Consider the following 25907-nt stretch of genomic DNA (forward strand, 5'->3'; position numbering starts at 1 on the left):
TGACAAAGGAAACGTTGGCGTTGGGCTTTGTCATCTGCCATCATCGCTCGAGTGGGCAAGGCACGACTAGAACCTGCTTATATATATATATATATATATATATTTCTTCACTTCCTTTCTCTTCTCTTATTTGTCTTTAGTATTCCAGCTCTTATAATGTTTGAGTGATAAACGTTGATATTTCTCGAAGAACTTTAGATAACGCATTTGATATGACGATATCAGCTGCAACGTTAGACTCGGCTAAAACTCTATATAAGTCAAGTCAGGTTTGTGCTGCTCCCTTGGCTTTTCTTCTGGTGTCTATTCTCTGTTCTCTTTTCGCATATTTCTTTCTTATATCTTTCATTCTCTACTCTATATCTTATACTCTCTTCGATTCTCCAATCTCTTATATTCTTATTTTCTGTTTGTTGTATCTTGTCTCTTTCTTCTGTCTTTAGTTAGTTTCTCCGTCTTCTCTTTATCTCTTATATCCTCTATATTCTTTATTCTATATTTTTCGTCTATCATCTATACTCCTCTCACTCGTCTTCTTAGACCGTGCTGTATGTTGCAAGCATTAGAGCAGTCTCTTATGCAATTTTGCGGTATGTACGGGGTATATACTAAATTTTTTTTTTAATTGCTGTTTTTATTTGCAATCTGTCTTATACTAGACAATAAACAAATTTGTTAACAATAATATTACGTAACCGGATTGCTTGGGCTCTAATGAGATCAATCCATACATTTACATACTTTACATATTTATCTATTTCTGTGGGGCAGGTCTAGGACATGAAATCTTTTGAGTCGCCTGTGGTTGCTTGAGTCATCCAGTAGTCTTAGTGCTAGAGCATTGTCATGGGTTGTTGTAGTTTATTCATGTATCTGTTTGCATATAGTTGTATTTCTCCTTTAACAAGGGGCACTTTAATATCTTTGCGGATATTATAATTAGTCACATACCAGGGTGCACATATAATCATTCTGAGCGTCTTGTTTTGGTATCGCTGTATAATTTCGATATTTGAATTACTAGTAGTACCCCATACAGTTATATGCGTAGGTCCATACTGGCTTCAGTACGGCCTTTTATAGCCTTAATTTGTTCTCAAGACTAAGTTCAGAACGTGGTCCTAACAGCCAATACATTTTCCTGGCTTTCACCTTGAGCTGCTCTTGATTCGTTTTGATTTGCTGTGCTGCTTCCAAGTTAGCCGCCGATCAAGACGAACACCTAGATATTTATAGTGTGACAGCAGGACAACTTCCAGATCTCAGAGAAAATGTACCTTGCACTGACTTTTGCGTGTTCACTATTATTCTCCAATTTTAAAGCCATACTTCAATCAGACCGAGTTCTTCTTGTGGTAGGTTGGATGCAACTTGTGGGTCAGTGTTCGTAGCAATGATTGTGGTATCATCAGCATATGTTGCTATCTCAACAGCGTTTGTTGTAGGTAGGTCAGGTGTGTAAATTGTATACAAAACTGGACCCAAAACACTCCCTTGCGGAACACCAGCTTCACAATTGTATATGTTGGATGATTCGTCGTGTTCTTGTACAAAAAAGGATCGGCTTGCCAGGTACGATTTTATAATAGTAAAGTATGGTGCTGGCAGCCACTTCTTAACTTTGTAGAGAAGACCTGCGTGCCAGACTTTATCAAACGCTTGTTTAATATCTAAAAAAACACCTGTGAAATATTTTTTGCATTCAAATGCATGAATCGAGTTTGTGATTGCTTCAATTGCCATTTTAACATCATCACCTGACTTGAGTGAAATGTTTAGACATGTTCGGTCTTCTAGATAGTTTTTAAATCCGTTTATGTTGGTTTTACCATTAATAATTCTATAAGACTTCTGTTTGTGACACACTGTAGTTCCATAGGTTGCTATAATCGGTGAGTGGTCAGAGCTCAGATCAAAGTTCTCTTCTATTTTAAAATTATTTGCGGTAGCTGAGAGTAAACAACGAAATCCAAAAAATCTCGGATCTTACGTATATCAGTTGGCCAGTACGTCGGCTGGCCTGTCGATAAAGTTGAGTATTTGTTGAAGGTGATACATTTATATAATTCAGCAACTTTCGGATTTACCAGCCTTGACCCCCACCATGGATGCTTTGCGTTATCGTCAGCTCCAGCAATAAAGCATCTACCAAGTCGTTGAAATAGTGAATTGAAATCGTCTTCTTTGCATGCATATTTTGGTGTTAGATATACTGCAGCAATAGAAATGGTGGAGTGCATACATTGTACTTGAATCGCTGCAACTTGCATAAAATTTGTGCTTATACAGTCTAATGCTGTGTATTTTAGAATATTTTTTACAATAGCTGCACTTCCTCCTTGTGCTCTTCCAGATGGGCGGTTAGCATTAATGATGTTTAACCCGCTAATGGCCATATAATTTCTGTTAGTAAAATGTGTTTCTAAAATAAGTAATATATCAATTTTGTTGACTTTAATAAATAAGGTTCTTTCATTACGATGACTGGAAAGCCCGTTAGCATTCCATATGGCTATGCGGAGATCTAATTGCATAACTTTTTTACAAGTAACATTATCATATTAAGTAAATTATTTGTTAGTTCAGATTGTTTTTAAATTCTTTCTGGAGAAGAGTTTTCCTTTATGACAGGGTCACCTCGTCGTACTTGCGCATAGCGTGCATTATTTGAAAATTGATTCGTATTGCTTGTTGGAGTGTTTGTTGACAATCTTGGTCGTTCATTAGCCATTGCTGTTTTGTTATCGATAGATTTGTTTTTGGTAATAGACTGATAGACTCTGCATCCTTTGTAGCTAGCAGCATGGCTCTCAAGGCAGTTGGCAAGGTGGTTGGTGCATCTTTCGATTTAGTACAATTGACGCTTGGGTGATTACCAGCACATTTAACACACTTAAATTTTTTGTTGCAATAACATAATAAAAACATAATATGCAAAGTGTTGAGTAAACTACAGTTAATGTAGTTGTTATTGTTGTGGTGCGTCGTTGGTCTGACCGCTTTTATGGCTACGAACTTTGTTGCAAATGGATTAGTCGAAACTTCCTCAAACACGGCCGCCCTCACGCGCTCCCTGACTCTGTCACTCTTGCTTTATTTGGGTCAAACGCACAACCTGTTTTTGTTTGTGGCCAGTCTTACGACCCCTAAAGAAATATATATGTGCTATATTTGTAGCTGCGTGACGTCATTTCATCGAAAAGCAAAGACGTTTTTGGCCTTTCCGACAAAATTCGTGTTCATTCGACACTCAAGCGCCATAAAGAAGAAAGAAACGAATCATCTGTGCAAAAAGGTCAGTAACATCAAAATGAATCGATTGTAAACTAATCGCATGGAACGCTTGATCGACCGGCACATACCCTCTATGTATATGTTTTATATTTTATTTGATAGCAAATTATAAATTCTAGCTGTAAAAGTTCTTCAGCTCAGATTTATAAATATAGGTTTTTCAGTTTTAAAAGCCAATATACTCGGTTGAATAAGCATAGAAATTTTTGTAGGGCACACCGATGCAGACTTACTCCTTACGTCTTTATATTGCTGATCAGTTGTGATGGCTTATATGCTCCTATTCACTCTATATACTATGTTTACTCTAGGATACAGAGATGTATATCTATCTAAATGAGCACTGCAGATATCAACTCTCTGTGAAGGACCTACAAAATATCAATTCAAATTGATATCAAACCCAAGCTATTCGGATTATATCGGGCACGTATTATGAGCCTGACTCGCCTTGAATTGTTCTTCCATTCGTGCATACCCATAGCATAGCACCATTATCGATAATTACATAGGTAAATGAATTTCCCGTAGGAAACAGCATACGTAAAGTGATGGCTCGTTAGGAGTATTTTGTCTTATTTTGAGAAACCGCACGTAAGACCTATAAAAAAAGAAAGACATAGAAATCAAATTAATTGTCAAACAATAGAAGCAGCCAATATAAGAAGAAAAGAAACAGTAAGTGTGAATATGCATAAATGCTTGTTAATATATTAACAGTATATTGTCAATTGATTATATTGATTGATGCCCAACCAGAGAATGAAATACCCTTTAATCCTCGGTTTGTTTTCACTTTCAATCGTCCGCAACTATCTGAAATATTCGCTGGCTTTCACTTTAAAGAAAGTTCCCAAGTTATATATCAATCATTTTTCGGCTCAGCTCTAGCTTGGCATGCACCTGGCGTAATAGTGGAATCTTTGGAATGTCATAAAAATAAAGTCCTAGAATTTAAGCAACCCCTTTGAGCCATCACTTGAGTCTACTACTAGTCACCTAGTCGCTTTATCTGTCTTCTTACCATAAGTACCCTTACTACAACGAGAGTTAATATTGAAAACTTGGATTTCTATTGATTTCGTTTCTCTTCTACAGATGTTTAAAAAAAAGTCTTATATTAATAAACCAAAAAGTAATTTCGTTTCTTTAGTGCAATTCTAACCCGATTTTTTTTATTTTATAAGACTTTTATGAAATGATGTATTCTTCATTTTTCTCTAATACCTTTTGCCATCTTTCGGGCAAGAGATTGATTCCCCGCTCATAAAATTTTGGATCCTTGCTGGCAACAAAACTGGTTTTTACGTCCTGATTTGAGGTGAAGGTTGTACCATCCAACAAATTCTGCAGAGACCGGAACAAGTAGTAGTCCAGAGGTGCCAAGTCTGGAGAATATGGTGGGTGTGGTACCACATCCCATTCAAGTTGTAACAGCTTTTGGCTTTTATCTTGGTGGAACACTACACCTTTTCTATTGACCAATTCTGGTCTCTTTTGTCTAGTTGATTGCAATAAACTTCAGAATTAATTGTTGATTTGTCCGGCAAAAGCTCACATTAAACGATCCCCTTAAAATGCCACCAAACGGACAACATAACCTTTTTTTGGTAAATATCGGGCTTTGATCGTTTCTTTGACGTCGTATAAGCGTATCGCAGTCGTTAATGCGACGAAGCAAATTTCGTTCTGTACGAATATGAGGAACCCATATGTCAAGCTTGGAAATGAATCATAGACGTTTCATGTGCTTGTGAACGATCGCGTTTGACAGATTTAATCTTTCTGCAATGTCTCGACTTGTTATTCGACGATTTGCATCGACTAAGGACATTATTGCTTCTTCAGGCCTTCAAGGACGTGATGCATCCTCAAGATTGAAATTGCCGGAACGAAATTTTCTAAACCAATTTTGGCATTGGCGTTCTGTCATTACATCTTCTCCGTACACATCGCATAACTTTTGACTTGCTGCATTTTTGCCCTTTCGATAGTAATACAGTAAATTATGCCGAAAATGTTGTTTTTGATCTTCCATCTTCAATAGGACACCAAATGAAAACTATTTTACAAAATCCAACAACGTTTTTTCAACTAAACTTAACTATATCAGCTGTTGAAATGTATAACGGTAAAGCGGTTAAGCGCGAAGTTAGCTGTGAAAAAATTCATTAAGATCAGCTGATGTCAAAAAGCGAAATTACTTAGTGAACGACCCAATAGTTTAGCTAGAGAAGCAAGACGATGTATGTGTGCACACATACCCAGTTGATGAGCTGAATGACATTCAATTGATATATTTTCCATTAACGACTCTTTTTAATTGCAGCTAGAGTGCCTTGAGTGAACTATGCAACAATGTGACCCAAGGCAAAGTACGGCGACAGCAGCAGCAGCAGCAGCAGCACAAGTAGCTGAAAGCAGCGAAAGACCACACATACAATAAGCAAAGCACACCGCACTAAGAAGGCGAACAGAAAGACAAGCCAGCAGACAGTGCTTAGCGAAGACAACAACCAACTGTACAACCAATTGCTGAATCAAACAAACAATACAATACGCCGAGAGCGAGTAGACTGAGCAACGAGAGGTGGCAAAGCAAAGAAGGAGCACGATAACAACAGCGAGAGCAGTAACGGGAACGAGTTCAGAAACGAGAGCAAGAGATTAAGGGCGAACGCCATGCCCAGCACGGCGGGTAGCGCAGCCGGCGTAGGCGTTGGTGCATTGATCAACAGCGCCGGGAGCAGCGCTAGCATGGGCATCGGGTCTGGAGCCGGCGCTAGCGTTGGCGTTGGCGCCAGCAGCGCAGCAGCAAGTGCCAGTAGCAGTGCTGTGGCCGCAGCCTCGGCTGGCACCTTAATAGCACAGAGCACGGCAGGCACAAGCGCCGCTAGCGGCACCATCACCTGGGATAACAATGGCACCCTGCGCTCCATCAATCCTGGCGACTGGTCCATCGAACAGTGCCTCATTTGGCAGCAGCCGCATCATCTCTACTTTCAACTAGGCTGGGCCTTTCTATTTCTAGCCTTTCTGGCACCCCACGGACCTTTTGGTTCACTATGGATGCGCGCCACTATGCTCATCGGCTGCATCATGATGGGCATGTATGGTTACCTGATTGAGTGCACTCCGGATGTGGTGCTCTGGTCCGGACTTGGCATTGGCATCAACTTTATCTATCTAATTGTAGTGCTCTGTCGACTGCGTCCGGTTCGTTTCGATCAGGAAATTGAAGCGGTGAGTAAACATTCAATTTACTTTCCAAACTATTCCCCAACACTGGTCAGCTACTGTTAGTATTCTCCATATTCGCCATATATACATAGAGAGAACTAGACAGCTTCTTTCCTGACTCTATTTAAGGAAGTTATCCACATCTAAATCTAGGCTAGGCAGGGTAAGCCTGTACTATTTCTATTGTCAAATTACTCTGTTAACTGTTAACTGTGAACTTTTCTCTAAATATCGGTTGTAAGCGCATTGGCGTTAAGCTTGATTCAAATTCAAGATTAAGATTATAGTCAAAAAGTAAATAAATAGGATATTTATTTAGTTTTTGACTATAATGATAGACAGCCAACAACGGGTAGACGGGTATAAACTCAAAAGAGTGTGATTTCTCACATTATCGATTCGATTTTCTATTTTATTCTATTAGTTATATTTCTATTATAGATTCGATTCAATGAGGTTACTTTCTGTATACAAAATGGGTATTTCAGCTTTGTGAAAATGTATGTAGCAGAACGAATGAGTTGTATTGGACCTCATAGGGCATTATATTTTTGTTTTTATATCCATTGTTTTTTTATCAAAATCATTTTACTTGGCCTGCAGACTATTAAAGCAAAAGAGATCTACTACTATGTAAGTTTCTCTGAAGAACAATGTGGACTATGATGATTCTTCACTTTATATATATATATATATATATATGTAACCGGTTATGTATGTATATATATATTATATTTTATTATATTACATTTTATTATATTATGTATGTATATATATATATATATATATATATTATATTTTATTAATTATATACTCAACTTCTTCATTAACTATTTTTGAGTGTTGGGAATTCTAGCCTGTAAATCCAATAATATACCTACGAAGGGTATCTATAGTCGGGGACAAGATTTTGCTTAGTTTTCTTATAAAATTAAAAGACATTATTTTGTTTTAGTTTAAAATATTTTTTTCTCTTAACTTCAGTTGCGTAAGCAAATACACATAGCTTACTTAAACAAATAAATAATTTCGATAGTTTATCAATAGCAAAAAAAAAAAAATAGATTTGAAAAAAAAAGACAACAAATGAATGTTATTTTTAATTACTAAAACAATATTAATTAACAATTGTGTGTAAATTATTCATTAAAAACTACGAAATGCTGTATGTATGTGTTTCACAGTATATATATATAAATATATATATATATATATATATATATATATATATATATATATATATATATATATATATATATATATATTTATATATATATATATATATATATATATATATGTGTGTGCGTGTGTGTGGTAAATGGGCTGCATTTTTAGTTGGGTTTGGGACGGGGATGCATGGGGCTGGTGAGTCTTATCACAGGTATTTATTTTTCTTTTCAGGTGCAAAAGTTGCTTAATTTAATTTCTTTTTTTAACCAGTTTATTGTTTTTGTTCTACTTGTTGTAATATTAGCTTTTATATGCGAGTGTGTGCGTGTATGTGTGTGTATGGGATGTCTAGTGACTTAATAGCTACAAACATTTATAATGATATTAAATTCTTTTGCATTATAAAGAGAGTGTGAGATAGAGATAGAGAGAGAGATGGAGTTAGTGGGGGAGGTGACAAAAAAGCAGTGCAGCCTTTCAGGCGTTGTCCGAAATTGTGTCTGCATTACGTTTCTTGTATTTGGGGTCTCCGTGTGGTTCGGGTCTTAGCTAATTCGTATTTTCAATGCCAGAAAATACAACTGCAGACAGGTGGCCAATAAAACAATCATATTGCCAATGGCAATGGTCATGTGTATGCGCCGGAATGCCTTGTGTATGCGCTGATAGTGCGGACACTCAACCAGATCGCCCTGGACGAGGCTGCCCACCTCTTGGCCGCTACCGATAGCGCCTTCGATTCTATATTTCTCGTGCATCAACCGGAGCATGGGCGGTGCCAGATATAGCCTCACCACCACTTCAATGGCAGCTGTCAGCCCTAAGGCGCTTATTTGGACACTTGCCGCCGTTGTCCAGCCGCTCAGAAAATATTTAACATATATGATCAGCATGCTGATGCTCAGCATAGCGTTCAGTGCAAAATACTTGGGGAACAGGATTTGCTGGCACTGGCCGAAGGTGTGACGCGGCAGTGAGAAATACAGTGAGAGCCCTGAAATATATATGTATGGAACAAGAGAAGGAAGAAGGGATTAGAATAAGTAATTCAAATTTGATAGTTGTAGTTATAATGCCTACGATTTGGATGACATTCAGTTTGACATTGACATGGACACATTGGATGATTGATGGCAGATGGGGCGAGCAATAGGTGCAGCAGCAGCAGCGCAACAGCAGCAGCATTGGCAGCGACGCTTTTGTTAATGATTGGATAACTTACCAGAGACAAAGGTCATCCAGATTTGTGAACCAAAGTGGGTAGCGAATGCGCCCAGATATGCCAGGGTTGCCAGCGTGCTGCCTTCCATTGTGGCGGCAGCAGCGCCGTTGACGTCGGCATTGCGTGTCTGCGTCGTTGTTGTGTGTATCGCTGCCGTTGCCAACTGGCTGCTGTGCATTGTCGTCGTTGTTGTCGTTGTGAGATCGGGTCCAACAGTCAATAGCACAAAGGATAATATGCAAATAGCGATAAAATGCGCCGGCTGCGTCGTACGCGTCAGGATTCTATATAGAGATACAGAAAGAGAAAGAGAGAGAGAGAGAGAGGGTTATTAAGAAAGTTGTTAGCAATTGTATTTCGCGTGTGCGTGTGTATGCATGTAAATTTAACAGCGCAGTCTTTGTGTTTCGTTATAAAATGCATAATATAACGTTTAGTCGTGCCCCACCCCTTTCCATTTTCGCTGTTATTAGATTTGCCAATATTTATGGCAACAGCACGAGCAGCTGTAGCGACAACAGCGAACAGCGTGTGCTTATCTAACATCAAGTGCTTTGCACTAGCAACAGCTCGTCGCTTGCACATTGTACTCTCTGTGTTTTGTTGCTGCTTACGCATGCTGCGTTCTGTTGCGCTGCGCTGCGCGACTGTTGCGTTGCGTCTGCTTTACACATTTTTGCATACGCTTTCGCATAGATCATGTGTATGTGACGTACACCGACGTCTCGTCGGTCGCTGCTGTTGCTTTGTGCTTTGTCGGAATAGAGTCGAAAATGGCGTACGTGCAAAAAAGCATGCAACCAAATATTGTACATACACATATATTTCTGTATTTTGCCATTTGCACAACAATAATTGGAGCGCCAATGGTCACTAAATTTAATACAACGAATTTGCAAAATTACACACATACATATGTACGTGGCAATGTGTCTGGGTTTTAAGCACTTGCACATATGCATATGTTAAGCGACAGCGACGGCAGCAGAACAATCAGATAATATAACATTTGCCGTCGACAATGTCGACACACAGGTTCAATCGAAGCTGAGAGAGAATTCGTAAATCAGCTGTTCAATTGAACAGCTGCTCTCCAAGCTGACAATGCGATGCCGTCGTTTACGATAAGCCGATAACGCAGAAAGCTGACTCAGTACGGTAACGACGCAGCATTAACGTTGCCGTTACCAACCACGCAGGCAAGGCGCTTCGCCTGCGTCGGCATCGATGTCGTGACGTTGACTGAGCGAGCGTTTCGCACTTTGTAGGTTATTAGGCAGGTTTTCTTCGGAAGCTTTTCCCTAACGACTCGGTCACCAGCAAAAGTTACTGTTGAGTCATAGTAATGGCTAAAAAGGGGCGTCAGCTGTCGGCCAACGGCCTTCGTTATTATTTATAAATCGAGTGTGATAAAAATATCGTCATTTTTGGGGCTACCTTTATACGTGTATATCAGGTTGAATCATTTACTAAAGCTGCATATCTGGTCTGGGACTTTGAGCTAACAAAAGCTGTTAATTTCTTACGGCTTATCATGCGCTATTTAAAAGCGGATTTCATGCGCCTCGTGAAAGATTTCATCAGAAGTTACAATCACACATGATATCGCCTGATAGCCAAATAACTACAGCACGTGCGACAGGCGCCTTCAGTTTGAGCGTATGCAAGCTTTTGAAAAGCTAAAAGTTCATTCCTAATTTCTCTGTCGTGTGCCCTACGCTGCTCTTATTGTCGCTTCCATTTGCTGTTTGCATAATTGTGAACAATAAACGCAAAATGAAAACGAAAATCGCAGGCGGTCGAGAGCAACGACAGCGACAGCGACGGCGACGGCGACAACGTCAAAGTGCAAAAAGAGAGGCGTGTTTATGTGAAATAATCGAATGGGTGTAATCTTCTTTCGCGTGATTGGCATGATCGAGTACCGTGATAATGGCACTGATAAGCTGCAATATGTCGATTAAAATGCTTACATACATACTTCGCTCTTATGTTCTTTGAATAGTGTAAGGATAAAGATTTCAAATAAGACTTACGTGTACAGCCGACTGCCTTGCAGTTGGCCGATCAGGCAATGGCAGCGCTCAGCAAATTTGCGTGTCATTTGTGTGCCAATTGCTAGAGCGTCGTCCATCGATGGCTCCATCGAGCTGAGTTTGCGCTGTTGTTGTGCTGTTAGCGCAGCCGTTGTTGTTGTTGTGTTTGTTGCTAGGGGGCTGCGGTGTGCAGACTTGTCAGCCTCTGACTGTTCTTCTTGTGGTTGTTGCATTTTACGAAAACGTCCACAGAATTTGGGAATTTTCAAAATGTCGCTGCTGCTGCTGGTGTTGTTGTTGGTGCTGCTAATGCTGCTGTTATGAGGGATGGCTGCTTCAATAGCCGCCGCCGCTGCTGCTGCAGTCTCTGTCACTATTTTAGTTTCTGCCAAGCTCTCCTTCTTCAGCGGCACAGTTCTTGTGTGCTTGATGTCAATATCAGTTCCGCTGTCGCTGTTGCTACTGCTACTGCTACCCATGTCAATGTCTTCGACATCGCTGAGATTTTGCGATTGCTGTAGTTGTTGCTTTTGCAATTCTTTACGCTGTTGCTTTTCGCGTTTGCGCATCGTGTATTTTACGCTTCTGACGGCTTTCTGGGGCAGACCGAACGCCATGTACCGTTCGATCTGTTCACTTTCAATGCCCGAATTGTGGCACATGTTTGCATTTGTATGTTCTTCTTAACGGTTCTTTGCACCTTTTTGATTTGTTTTCTTTGTCACTGTTACAGTTACTTTAACTGTTGATTGTTTCGATTACTTTTGGTTTAGCTCAATTTTGGTTGCACTCGAAAAAAATTACAATTTTTATCTGCAAATTTTTGATGAGTTTTGGGGGATTTTTCTTTGGGTTTCGTTGTAATTGTTTGAGTTGTTGCTGGGTTAGTTAATTAGTAAACTTTTGTTGCAGTTTTGTACATTAGATTTAGTGCGCGCGCGGCTTGCAATGGGGCGGGTTAGGTATGGGGCTAGTGCTGTTAGCTGCTACGGCTGCTTCTGTTGATGCGAAGTCTACGCGACGAGTTAATATGTGCGATTGAATGGTTAGGCACCAGCGGCTTTAGCTTTTATATAGCACCTGCACATGTGTGTGTGAGTCTCAGTTCTTGGACGTTGACAGCGAGCAGCGCGCTCTCTTCGGCTGTCGGTTTTCGGCTGACTATCAACCATACGACGATGACGATGTCGGCAACGCTCCCACGCGTTCGTCGTGCACTTGATCTACATTGTTGTAATGCTGTATAAATTGCCGGGGCAGGGAAAGGGACAGAGACAGAGACAGGGGTAGAGGTTAATCTGGGCAGACAGCTGTTGATCGTGCCACTCCGTGCTGTAAAGCCGAAGCAGCCCAGGCGCGACATCGAGAAAGAAAGAGAGGAGAGAGAGAGCGTAGTTTTAAGAGCATGAATACCTGTTGCATATATACTCTTAGCTGACCGAAGAGTAAGCAATTAAATGCTCCTTGTCACGCTACGATCGTTATGTACACTTTATATAGGCCCAAGACCCGCTGTGTGGATGTGGACGTGCCAGAATCTTAGCCAAATGGGCGTCGTTCTCGGTTTTCGATTGCTAATGTCCGCCACATGTGCATACTTTTAGACTATTGGCTTTTGGGGCGGGGGAGGTGGCGCCTTACATAACTCCAAGTAGACATGTCCACAGAATGTTGTTTCTGCTGTTTACATTGTTGCCAGCTGCACTGCGCCATGTCACCTTTCCGTTCTATCAGAAAAAAAAACGCAAAAAATTCAAGCGAATTCTTTTGACGTTCTTCCTTTGACGTCATTGGGGATTTGGAAGTCACCGGCCTCTTGGAAAGCAGCGCTGCCAATTTTGATGAGTAAGTGATCTGTTTTGGCTAAGCTTCAAAGGGCATGTTTGGCTCATTTGGGCATTTGCATAGCTAGAATTTAAAGCGAGGGACCCATAATGACTATAAAATTCACTTCTATTAACAGCAAAGGATATATATATATATTAAGAATGACAATGTGAGAAACACTTCTATGAAGATCAAATTAAAATGACCTGTGGACCATAAGTGAGGATCACACTTAGGATATCATGATCACTTTTACGGAAAAGTATCACTTTTAGGAAAAAGGAAAACGACAAATAAGAACTAATAAGATTACTATACATAATTAGAGGATCGACTAGGATATCTTTTCAAACGTAGAACTGAAGTTCATTTCTTTCTTGGTGCAATTAAAATTATGACTAGCTACGCATAAATCGGTTCAAATAATTGAAAATCAGCTAGGGCGTGGATCACTTGTTCGAATCTTTATAACTTTGTTTTTAGTTCAATGAAGAAACAATAAAGAAGTGTTAATTGATTAGCTAATTAAAATGCAGATCCCTTGAACTAATGAGTTGAAAGTTATATAAAACAAACACTAAATTTGTTTTGTGAAATAATTGAATATGCTCCATATCTGTCGTTGATCACAGGTCAAGTTTACCGGAATGGGGTTTTTCAACCTATTATAAGGACAATAAATGTGAAAAGGTTTTTACTAAAGATCAAAAGTTTGATGCTCAGTGATCGTTTAGCGCAATGGATTTAATCAGCCACGATCACTTGCTGATATCTGTGTATTTGTTGATCGTGATGGAATATTTGTTATTTTATCTTGACATTGGCATTTCGGCTCAACCGATCTCCGCCTTTTGAATCCACTCATTATTTTGTGACTTTGCAAGCACACGGCAACCGCGTGATAATCTGTGAACGTGTGCCTCATGCCAAGGCGATTCGAGTCGATACATTTGATCATGGATCGCTTTCTATAATATACAACATTCAATTGCCGCAGCGAAAACAAATTTACACATCTTGCTCCGCGGCCCGATAGCAGCATTTGGCGGTAAGGATTGTCGGTGCTAATGGAAAGGTCGGCCCGTGGGCCGGGATGTGTTCGATTCAGGGGGTGTTTCAACGTTTTGATCAATAGCTGTTGGCTACCCAAACTGCTTATTATCTAATTGCCGTAAGTTCCGTTCCACCCGATTCATCTATCGATCAAGCTCGATCAGCGCCATCGACCAACAACAAAGACAACCCCGTCGGACTACCAAAACGTCAGTGGCTCATTTGGCATATCGTTTATAGCTCTCGGTAGGCGTCATTTTGCATACAAACTTGTAATTAGTGGACAGTTATGGACTCTATATGTATATACACATATATCCGACTGCCTGATTCTTGTACATTTTGGGTTTCGGTATTTCTTTTTCGGCGCCTCATCTTCAACGGCGTTTGCATATCTAAAATTTCGCCCTATCATCGTATGCCTAAATATTATAAGCTTGGCGAAGTTTTTCTGTTTATACCCTGATCCCATTAAAAATTGGAAATCAGGGTATAATGGTTTTGTGTAAATGTATGTAACAGGCAGAAGGAGGCGTGGCAGACCCCATAATGTATATATATTATTGATCGACAAGCCTAGTCGATTGAGCCCTGCCCGTCTGTTCCTATGTGTGATCGCGTCGATCTCAGCATCTATAAGAGCTAGCTATAAGTGCAGATTGTGCATATCAAGTTTGTTTCAAATATTCGATAACTATTCCCGTTTTACTGTTATCGAATGAAAACATAATCGAAATTCAGTTATTAAATAATATCTCGTGAGGCTTAAAAGCTAGAGCCTCCAAATGGCCATTATGTGAAGGAGTTTGCATCTCTAGCAAGCCACTGGAATATATAGATCGCTTACTAAAAATTGCATTAAAATCCATAAAGAAAACAGAAGTTATTAAACAAAATGTTTGGCCAATTTGCAAAAGCACATGTCAAGTAGCGCCAATCGCACGCATTTTTCCTATACATATATTCAAACGCGTGTATAATTTTCTATTCGAAGAATCGAAATTGCGATTGAATTGTGATTGAATTGTGATTGGAGTTATCAGCTGCTACTTCAAATTTGAAACTTCTTGCATAAGCATTGCACTGGCGGTGTTGGTAGAGGCGCCGCTCGTTACCCGCAAGTTCTTGGTTTGAGACCAGGCGGCGAATCGGAGTTTTTTTTGTCTTTATTTTTATTTTAATTCTAGGCAACGTTGATTCGAATCTCGGTACCGTAATGTCGGTTTTTATTTTTTTTAATACTCGATACAAACTATTGAAAATGTTGAAAAACGTTGATAGGACTTGGATCAGAGTATCTCCTAGTCGGGCACCCCGACTGGAGCTTTCTTACTTGTTTTTGCTTCTTTTTTTTTGGAAACTTCCCTCGTACGATCATAGATCGTGCTGCTCCTTATGTGGCACTCTGTGTGTCCGGTCTTTTGGGTCTAATGGGCATGTCATCCAATGGAATCGAAACAAAAACAAATCAACACTTAAACCAACAATTGACCATGATTATTAGATTTAATTAAACGATTGTGACAGTTTTTACGGTCTGACCTTTAATCAACACAACACTGGTCTTTGTTTATTATTATATTTTCGCGATCTGCGATCTGGCCCCTCTCAATGATTTCGCTAATGGACTCGTGAGTGGGGATTTGTGCATAAATTACGCATTTACCGTGTGCCGAATGTCACGTAAGGCTAAAAGAAATGGACCAAATAAATATTTGAAGGCCAACGTCTCGATCGTCTGTCATATGAAACATAAATAGACAAGGCTAAGCAAGTGGAATGATTAGTGGAATTGATAATGAATCAAATTTTCAGTTTAAAGGAAACAGTTTTAGTTCGGATTCGTAAATATCTCTAATATTCTATGGCGCATCTGCTTGCTCGGCATATTTTGAATGGGTCGGTACAGGGTTTACAGAACCGTGCAACGCCTTATATCAAGTTGTTATAATCAAGTTGTTCAGTGATCAGTTGCGAGTCTGCGCACAATTTGGTTCGTTAACCGATTATAACCGTTTTCGACTTTAGACTTTAGACTAGTAAAAGCAATTATTCAATTGAGTCGATTGATGAACTACATCAAATTGACTATGATTTGATCAACACTAGCTACATATAAACCTTACATGGATCATTTGAATGTTAATATAATAAATAAAATCAAATCAATCAAACTGAATCAAAAAAGAAAACCATCAAGCAGCTAAAAATAACCACTAACTATGAATTATTATTAGCTGGGACTCTCCAGTTGCGAGCAATTCAGTAAGATATATGTATATATGTAAATAAATGTATGGAAAAGTTCCCGTTTTTCTTAAGCCTTCTATTATCGGAAATGAGCAAGCGTGAGTCATATAAGTTTTGGGTAGGCCTCTCGTGCCTAACAGATTAATTTAAAAATAATTTTAATCATACAGATTGTTATCAATCCCCTTTTTCGTATTAATTAATCAGTGATTTAGATAACTTTATTTATTTTTTTTTCTCTATATTTTACAACTTGATATTATTAGGATTAGGAGGTCCTTATTTTGTAATTTTAATTCAAGAATTGTTTGAAATTAGATAAATTTTTGTATATAAATTATATATATATATACTTTCTTCAACATTTGTCTAAGCTACATCGATATACGATAATTGAATTAGTATTCCATATTGGTGTTACTTTATTTACTAGTTCTTTTGTGAACTAGTTTAACATGAATTATCGATAAATGTAAATATATGTGATAAAATTGAATTGGAATTGCAGCGGTCTTTTGAACTAGTTATTTTATGTGAATATCAAAGTATGATTCCCAATTTCGAAGGCAAACTTGATTTCATTTAAGATATTACTAACACATAACGATCTTGGCCGATTTGAAGCTATTTCCGATTCTTCTTTCTTGGGTCATTTGATGAGTTGGCTTGGAGTTTGGTCACCTGGTTCTGTGAATTTCGTTTTGGTATTTCTGTTGATGCCGCTTAAAAGTGCGGACGTGCCGCGATGGCATGCGCGTCATACAACCTGTTGTTGCAGGGATTTTGTTACCCAAAAATACCTGACGCACATACACCTCCAACCACCCAACCCGCCTACTCGGCACAACAGCCAGTCATAAGTTTTTGCCGGTTTTAGTCGTTGCGTCAGCAGCAGTAGCAGCCAAAAAAATCAGCAGAAGCAGCAGCATCTTCGTCAGTCATCAGCTGTGTCTTTGCGTACATGGCATCCATCCAAATTATTTGCTATGCTTTTTCTAGTTGTGATCAGCAAATTTTTGGGGCTCGTTTCGTTTCGTTTGTTTTCGTGTGATCGCGAATGTCGCGCGCTTTCGCTCAATCATGTTTGGCTGTTGGGCGGCAACGGGGGCGTGACCGCTCAGATAACACAGGCCACGTGACCAGTGGACGTGCGGCGGCGCGTGAATCACATGGAAAAATTCAACACAATTGATTAGCCAAATTGATTAGCGCTGATGAAAGAAATGTGCGACCTGTTTAGTGGTCAAAATTCATCGAATTGCTCAATCGTCTAAATGCTTGTCTTTATCTACTCGCTAAATTTGCGCTTTCTCAGTATTACAATGCGCGGATTGCACTATGAACGAAGGCATTAAATTGCTGAACTTTTCCTTCTACTGACGCACCTCTTTTTCTTACAGTCGGTTCTCTTCTCTGTGCAATATACATGTATATATATATATATATATATATATATATATATATATATATATATATATATATATATATATATATATATATATATTGGTAAATGTGCGTTCTGCTTGCTTTTTAGTGCTTTGTAGTCTGCACAGAAATTTGTCTGCTCAACGTATCTTGCTTGTAATTTTGCAGTTAAATTGCCCAATGATGGAGATGTTGATACTTAACAGACTCCTTAACATTGACCCTGTTACTCATTGGGTTTCAAAATTTCAAAGTTTCATGTCACACCGGAACAACTGCTAAAACCTTTCGGAAACAACAGTAAAACAGTAAAGCAGTCTGTATCCCTGGGCTTCTTTATAAATCCAAGCGTCTTCTATCTCCACAGCTGTTTCAGCGAGTTTTTTGGTTAGGCAATTAATAGACTCGATTCCCGAGTGGACAGAATAACAAATTCAGAAGACATGTCACGTTGCTGCAGCACTCATATGGGAATAAGTTGGCTAAAAGGTATTAGTTACTTGCAGCGCCTAAAAAGCTATCTCTGGACAATAAGGTTAGAATATACAAGTACTAGTACTAGAAAAAGACTTAGACGCCACCACCCGCAAGATTTGCTTGATCAATTCTCTTCCGACGGCCATTGCCTCTCACTCTCTTCTCTGCCATCTTTACTTTGCGTTTATCAACATTTTACACTTCTAAGGATTATAATGCAATTATTGTTGCTGGTGCTGCTGCTGCAGCTTTATCTGATAAGCCAACGTGAACGACGATCACGGCGCCCCAACACGTCGTGTCGCTAGGTCTCATCTGCCCTGGCCCCTTCCTCCTCTTAGCTGTTTGTTATCTAAGTATGCCCTTAGCTGTAAACAGCTGGTTGTATTGCCAACTTGTTTATGAAATTGATCGAAATTTTTGTTTACTGCTAGCAACACGAAATATAAAGAAAGATTAGAAAAGCCAGTGAGAATGTTTCAATCAGCTTTATACGATTGATAAATACTCTGTAAACACAATTGCAAAATACTGGAAAACAAATTTGTCACCACAATCTCGCTTTGTTAATTTGAAATCGAATCGACATCGACATTAGAGAACTGAACTTCTAAAAATAACTCCAACTTTGAATTTGAGACATATATATAATAATAAACCTGATAATTTACGCATCTTATAACATCGAAAATGTAGAAGATTGTAATCTGACTTTGCAATAGAATTTTTCGACCAGTCGATCCATCGAACCAGGCTATTTCTAGCTCTTTAAGCTTTTGATTTAATATTTTTATGGTTAGAAAGTCAGAGTGAGAAGCCGGCTTTTAGGAACACATCATCCGGAATTGAGTTTAAAGTGTTGGAAAACGTATTTCAACCTAGTGATATAAAACAAACCTATCAGTTACATTAACAAGATTATTTAGCAAACTACAGCTGCATTTATGACCAGGTAGAATATTTACAGGTATGATATATATTTGGTATATATCCTCTGGACTATGATTTGATCTAGAAATATGAATGTTTGAGAAGTCATTAATGAATACAATATCAGATGATCTGAAATTCAATTCATCTGAAATATTTATACAGTCGACTGCAGTGAAGTGTAGAGTATATATAAATGTAGTATAGCTATAACAGATATGGGTACAGGGTATATAAAGCGTCTAGCAGGCCAACAGGAAGTGCTGCCAATTCGTGGCTGTGCCAATGGCGTCTTTCACTGGTGTTTCGAGTACGGTGCGCACAGCCCATTTGTTACGACTGCGCTTTTGACATTCGCTCTTAAGGCGAAGAGAGAGCGAAACATGCTTCTCTTTGGGAGCGAACTGCTTATCAATATAGTAGCGCAGCGGGTTCAGTTCAATGGCTCTTGGTACAGTAGCTCTGCTGTTGGCTGGACAGCTGGGCAACTGGGCAGAGCTATTCCAATGCACGGTCACCCGTGTGAGCATATCTTGGTTCAGATGTCTATGTATGCGTGTGGGTGTCAGTCTGTACGCATAGCATTCAGGCAGGTCAGTTTTAAGGAGCTTTCGAAATAAACTGTGCCTCGACCACAATGGATTGGTATAGATCAAGTTTTCTAGGCAATGCTGAAATCTATGACAATCTGTGATGACAGTTGAGTTTGGCTGCAGAATACTTTGGTTAGCTAATTGCATTATCTAATTATTTTCTGACGTAAATAGACGAAAGTATTTTAATCACATTGTTCAAATACTAAAAAATATAATTTATTCCGAAATCGTCCAAAATTGGACAAGTGCACTTCATAACTTGATACCCTTTGAATTCTCACTTCTAGTTGAATTGAATCACAAATTTTGTAACGAAGCAGGTGATACCCTACGCAATTTAAAAAGCTTCAATTACAATCACAAATTTCATACTATGCAATTGCGAAAAGAGATCATCCGCTGGTCGTTTACGCCGATAGCCGATTTGTAACTGTGTTCTGGCTCATTTTGCAAGCAATTGGCCAATGGCCGCTTTTTGTTCTGTGTCAAGCTGTGGATATCAACTTTTTTATGTTATTTTTCTTCCTGTCTTTTTTTTTGCTTTCATTGAATTAAATTGCAAATTGAGCGCCGCAACTGATTTTATTTTGCTTATCTGTCCATTGCGTAGATAATCGCACGCAGCAACAACCGCGCTCAGCAGTTCATCTTCATCAGCAACAGCCTCAAAGCTAATCGCATTTGGCTCGCACACACACACACATGTGCATGTGTGTTGGGTTGAGTGTGAGAGAGTTGAAAGAGAGAGAGAGAGTGCCGGGGAGAAGCAGCCGCTGCTGCGCTTCGTGGCTCTACTGTTTCGTTCCGTTCCGGTTCGGTTCATTTAAGATCTCTTGCAGCGCGCGAGCGCTTTGCTCTTTGAAGAGCTTCACCATCGCCGTCGCTACCGTTGTCAACTGCGGCTGAAGGCAGCCAGCGCTGGTGTACGTGACTTTAGCATCGGTGGCGATGTCTGCCGACTCTGTTGCTGCAGGCGCTGCTGTTGCAAATCTCGCGCCACATGCGGCAAGCCGGTCAGCCACAGCCATAGCCACAGCCACAACAATAACGGCAGCAAATAAACCTGCCCGGATTACAATTTGTCCGCTGTTGAGCTAAACTCTTGATTATTTTATTTATTTATTTATATATGTATGTGTTTGTATGTGGCTTTACAAAAGAAGAACGAAATAAAAAATATACCGGCTTAAAGAGGAAAGGCAACATGAGAAGCAACACACAAAATGAAATCTGAGCCCCTTACGCTGACCACTGAATACTCTATATTTTTGTTTATGCTATTAAAAGTTAATCTGATCTCTGATATTTGTTGCCATTTCCAATTTTAGATACAGATACGTATTCCCCTACAATTTCAGAAAAACTTAAACTGTAATTTATTTTGGTTGGCTGTGCGCTAATCACCATTAGCGCAATTTTATATCTTCGATTTTGGTTGATTTAACCTAGGCGGATCTTCATAATTCTTTTGTCAAAGCGCGTGTTAAATCCAATATCCCGACGATGGTGCTCAATTTTTAGCAGAGCATTGCAATAACTGCTGAAGTTTCATGTCGCAGCTTGATGCCATGCGCTCCGGCTCAGAGGTGGTGGTGCTATTGGTGGCTAATCGTATTGGATGTCTAGTGTCTGCGTCAGCAGAGACGCTTAATAAACACTTTTTTGCATAGCAACGGACAACCGAAAATCCGATAACCGAACGCTGTCTCTTGCAACTGGCCATGTGTTATGGCCATGCGATTATGTTTGGCCCATTTAATACCGGCCGCTGCCATGTGCTCAATGCCGTTAGACACATGATTTTATTAACATCGATCAAACCAACTGATTTACACGCCAATTGCTTCGCACTTCTATTCTAACACGCACTCGTACTCGCACTCTCGTTTGGGTAAATATTTGATCAGTCAGCAAGTGCGAGATCTTGGAACGAAAACAATAAACATGTTGATCAGCGATCGATGTGATTAGCGATTAGAGTTCTGTCAACATGTTATCATAATAGCAATTAGTGAAGTTTCATTAACCCTCTAGTGGATCTGAATGCAATTTAATTATGTTCTACTCTGGAATCGGGAAAGGAATATTAATGATCAAAATGAACAGCTTCAATTTAAAATAAGTCAGCGCTGAAGATGTCTTAACCTTTTAGATTTGCAGTTCTTTTATAGCAGCCTTTTCTCTAGTTGAGTCAATCTCCAATTCATTATAAATGATCGTGAAACGGTGATCTGTGACTCTATTGCTTCCAGCAGTTAGAATAGCTATATAAAAACAATGAACCCTACTTTTCTTACCTTCAGTTTGGCCATTGGTGATCTTCATTTAAAATTATATCCTTCGATCACCGAGTTACGATCGTATGTGCCAGTTATAAGCAGTTATAATGTTGATTGTTGAAAAAATTTATTGACGATCAGTAGTTAGCGATCAATGATCAGCTGCCTTCCATTGACACGCAGTGAAACTGAAAGCAGATGAAAGCAGCTCTGAAAATCGATTTACTCTGGTATTATATCCATATTGTCCACATTATCAAGATCATTTTCTCCGAAACTTGCATCAAAATAATGTTTCTATTTTGTAGCAAAACGGCTCTGAGAAACATTTTTCTTTAGATACAAAATATATGAATAAATAAATATGAATAACACTTACAAATGACTCAACCAAGAGACTACAAAATCTGTTAAATAGGCTTTCTTATTTGACATTCCTACCTAAATGCGTGTACTTCCAAGTGCTTCTTATTGAATTGTGTCCTTTGATTACTTACGTCATAGGGAAAAGCATTTTAAAAGTCCATATAACACTTAATCAAAAGTCAAAATGATTTTTAACTTCTAACAAATTTGAGAAATATAGAACGATTCTTGCTCTTGATCATATAACATAATTTATTAGGGGTAAATGCTCAGTTCGTCCGCCTTTTTCGGAGCCTTTATGAGCTGACGATTATACGTACTTTTCAAATTTGGCTTGGAAACATCGATAATATTAAAGAAACCTATTTAAATTGAGGAAAAAGTTGACAAACGTAAAGCCAGCCACGTGTGGCATATAAATTCATCTAAAGTATACCAAATTATAGAATATCTGGAATATCAGAAATATTAGAGCAATATCATACCACACGGCTGAGGGTATTTGTCGGAAACCCGCTACTAGAGCACTTTTGATTCGTATACTTCAGCAGACGTATTATCACTTGCACGTTCATGATTATCATTTACTTTTACATAGTTAGCAATACAAATAGTCACCGTGCTCATTTAATTATTACAGAGTATCGTCTAGGCGCAGTCCTCGATTTATTACGCTAGCCATTGCAAGTTTTTTTTATTAAGGCGTTCGTGGCACTTGAACTTGACATTCAATATTTGAATGGGAGACATGATGGTAATCGCTTGCGCTCTAACGAGGGGTGGAGGGTATTAAGGATCGTACGGCAGAGTCTGGCCAAATGGCAAGAAGCACTCAAGTCGCAAACGATATCGGGGAACCGACGGTGTTCGCGTGATCAAATTTATGGCCAATGCGTGTAATTAAGAACTAGATAAGATATTACGAGTGGTCTATGCATAGAACTGCAATCTTCATAGATAAGATACTGTCTGAGGTTCTCATTAATTGTTTATTAAATCGGCTGCTGAATTTATCTCCACGCTCTATCCTCTCTATCAGATGTACGTCGCGCTGTTCCAGCCGCTGCACGTGACACGTCAACAATTTCGCAAGGTGCTCAACTGCATGAAGGTGATACGTGGACTCAAATACCAGGAGGTCTATGCACAGGAGAAGGTTACCAAAGTTGACAGCCTGTCGCTGGTGCTTAGCGGCAAGTGAGTGACAATGGTGATGAATCGATAACGCTGCTCGATACTGATCAATTTTTTTGTATTTGCAGATTGGTCGTGTCGCAGCATCAGCGGGCGCTGCACATTGTGTTTCCCCATCAGTTCCTAGACTCGCCAGAGTGGTTTGGCGTTTCGACCGATGACTACTTTCAGGTGAGCAAATATCAAATTGGCCAGCATCTATATCTAATTATGTGTAAATGTGCATACAGGTGTCTATTATGGCCATGGAGGAGTCGCGCGTGCTTATCTGGCATCGGGACAAGCTCAAGCTATCAATAATGGCCGAACCCTTCCTGCAAACTGTATTTGATCACATATTGGGCCGCGATGTGGTGAAAAAGCTAATGCAGGTGACACAGGTGACAATTGCAGCATATAAAGCCTTAATACATATGTCCAATTAGCTAGTGCCTGACTACATTTTAAATTGCCAACAGGTGAGCGAGTCGATAGCAAGCAACGGTTTCCTGCCCTCGGGCGGCTATGCAGATGATGCCGAGGACAAGCCTATGCTCATCTTAAAGAAGAGCGTCGATGTGGGCCATGGACTGACGGCCCTAATCAATCGTCAGCTGCAAGGTGAGCTAACAGCGCTTACACCTGGGTTTACAAATCTTTTCGTTTAGCCTCAAATTTATCTCACAATCGCGCCCTCTCGCTCGCTCGCAATCTCTCTATCTCTGTCTCTCTCTCTTTCCATCTCTCTCTCTGTCTTTCTCTCTCTGTCCCGCTCGCTGATAGTTTGATTTTGTATAAAAGTTGCCTTTAAGAAAGCAACCGCTGTGAATCTTTAATTCCTTAAACATTAATCGTGCCTCTTGCTTCATTGCACGCTGGTAATGGGGCGCGCGCTTGTTGCATGCTACGTGGAGAAATCCCAAAAATGAAATCAAAACAAACCCTTAAAAATACGTTATGTTTTTCTCACTTTGTATGATTAAATTTTTTTTGGATATAATTTATTCGTCTTGTTTTGTGTTTTTGCATTTGCTTTATTAACTGTACAAATTGTTGATGTTTCTGTTCGTTTTTTACAATTTGCCATCTAATTTTAGAAGAGCATGTTCCTTTACTTGGTCGCACGTACAAACACACTAAGCAGCAGCTGCCGCCGATGCCGCCAGGTGGCGCCAGTTTGGTGGACACCAACGTTGATCACTACGCCGCCGCCGCTGCTGTAGTTGCTGCTGGTCGACACGATCGCAGCAGGCAATCAAATTGAAATCGAGTCCTGATCAAAGCAACTGCACGCCCACACACACACACACACAGACACACACACACACAAACGCAAAGCGCTTGCGAAGCAATGCTTTAAGGCCTTACCACAAGCATTGCGCTTCTTTGAAATATAGTAAACTTATACATATTACTGTAAATAAATGAATATAAAAAAACACACGCACACTCAGACCATACATAACAGCATCAACAACAACAACAGCTGCTAGCATTGAAAAGCAACAATAGTTGGTATATATAGAGCTCAAGCGAGTTGTGCAACATCTGTGCATCCATCAACAACATCATCGATCAAAAGGTCATCTAAAATATGTTTATCGAGCATCTATCGTCGCCCGTCAATTATCGATTATCGATCATCTATCATCGCCATCGATCCTCAACTCAACGCACGCACCCGCACTTGAATGTTTGTTTAAACTTTTGGCATAGAACACAAATTCAGATTCAAATGCAATCCCCGTTCGAGTCAGGTATTCTTGCCAGGTACTTGTCGAATTTGTGGATAAATAGAGTTATCCTCAAGATAAACAATTGAAAAGGCACCAAGAAAATATCTATCCAACAACAAAATCAAAAACTATAACAACAAAGGTATAATATTATATATACAAATGTAACAACCATCAATTTAAGGCTGGAGCTAAAGAGCTATTCTCATTCAAGCAGATCTTCAAGTTATAAAACTCAAGTTATAATGTCTCAATGCGACAATGCCTACTACGTCGTCACTGCACTAATCCCTATTGTATTTAAAGTTAATTTTCAAACATGTACGAGATTTAGAGCTTTATGCTAACAGCTTGGCTATAATAGTGTGATAATTGATCACAGATTTCTGATCAAGCTTCAAGTTTTTTTAGCAAAGCAGAATTCATTCACTAATCAATATGTTGTGATCGTCAACTTTTTGACGGTCGGCTTCTGCTGATCCACGCTCGGGTAAGCTCTACTGCGCTGGAAGATAACATCATGAAAAATTGATTTCAAATGGTTACGATCCAAAGATCGTAGCCAATTGCTTGGCCATATTTGATTGATCACTGATCACTAATCAGCAATAAAAAAATACAATTTCTAAAAAGTTTCGACTTCCGTTCCACATTTAATGGAAAATTTTTAACTGTGCGGGCACATTAGCAATATTTAGTTATGAATATATACATATGATCTGTTTGTCTATCATTATCATATATTATTTTATTATTAATTTCTTTTTGTTTTTTTTTTTTTTTATTATTGATTTTGCACATTGCGTTTGTGTTTGTTAATGAGTTTGTTTTTG

The 25907-nt window shown here is 39.3% G+C and overlaps 2 protein-coding genes across 10 annotated transcripts in view; one reads left to right on the plus strand and one right to left on the minus strand.

The window, feature by feature from the left end:
- LOC111594081 (blood vessel epicardial substance) overlaps window positions 1-25907 on the plus strand; it is a 35602-nt gene that overhangs the window by 4446 nt on the left and 5249 nt on the right. For 4 of the 7 annotated variants that reach the window (XM_030224187.1, XM_030224185.1, XM_030224186.1 and 1 more), the window contains exons 3-8: window positions 5624-6537; window positions 23205-23362; window positions 23428-23530; window positions 23590-23739; window positions 23818-23959; window positions 24436-25751. In XM_030224187.1, the coding sequence (XP_030080047.1) occupies window positions 5977-6537; window positions 23205-23362; window positions 23428-23530; window positions 23590-23739; window positions 23818-23959; window positions 24436-24602 (1281 nt within the window). In that variant the 5' untranslated portion in view covers window positions 5624-5976 and the 3' untranslated portion in view covers window positions 24603-25751. Of the gene's footprint in view, window positions 1-5623; window positions 6538-23204; window positions 23363-23427; window positions 23531-23589; window positions 23740-23817; window positions 23960-24435; window positions 25752-25907 lie in introns of those variants that run through there. The other 3 variants (XM_030224189.1, XM_030224190.1, XM_030224188.1) reach the window with 2 other exon arrangements.
- On the minus strand, window positions 7962-12026 carry LOC111594080 (transmembrane protein 205). Of its 3 annotated transcripts, none has more exons than XM_023307223.2 (3): window positions 10963-12026; window positions 8927-9210; window positions 7962-8698 (listed from the first exon to the last, which is right to left on the minus strand). In XM_023307223.2, the coding sequence occupies exons 1-3, from the start codon at window positions 11622-11624 to the stop codon at window positions 8250-8252; spliced, it is 1395 nt and encodes a 464-aa protein (XP_023162991.2). In that variant the 5' UTR covers window positions 11625-12026; the 3' UTR covers window positions 7962-8249. The 3 variants fall into 3 exon arrangements, with proteins under 3 accessions (XP_023162991.2, XP_030080044.1, XP_030080043.1); XM_030224184.1 differs by lacking the exon at window positions 10963-12026 and adding an exon at window positions 10119-10142; XM_030224183.1 differs by lacking the exon at window positions 10963-12026 and adding an exon at window positions 9375-9608.

This window comes from Drosophila hydei, unplaced genomic scaffold (genome assembly GCF_003285905.1).
Source record: "Drosophila hydei strain 15085-1641.00,03,60 unplaced genomic scaffold, DhydRS2 tig00000383-arrow-arrow-pilon, whole genome shotgun sequence".
NCBI classification, from domain to species: domain Eukaryota; kingdom Metazoa; phylum Arthropoda; class Insecta; order Diptera; family Drosophilidae; genus Drosophila; species Drosophila hydei.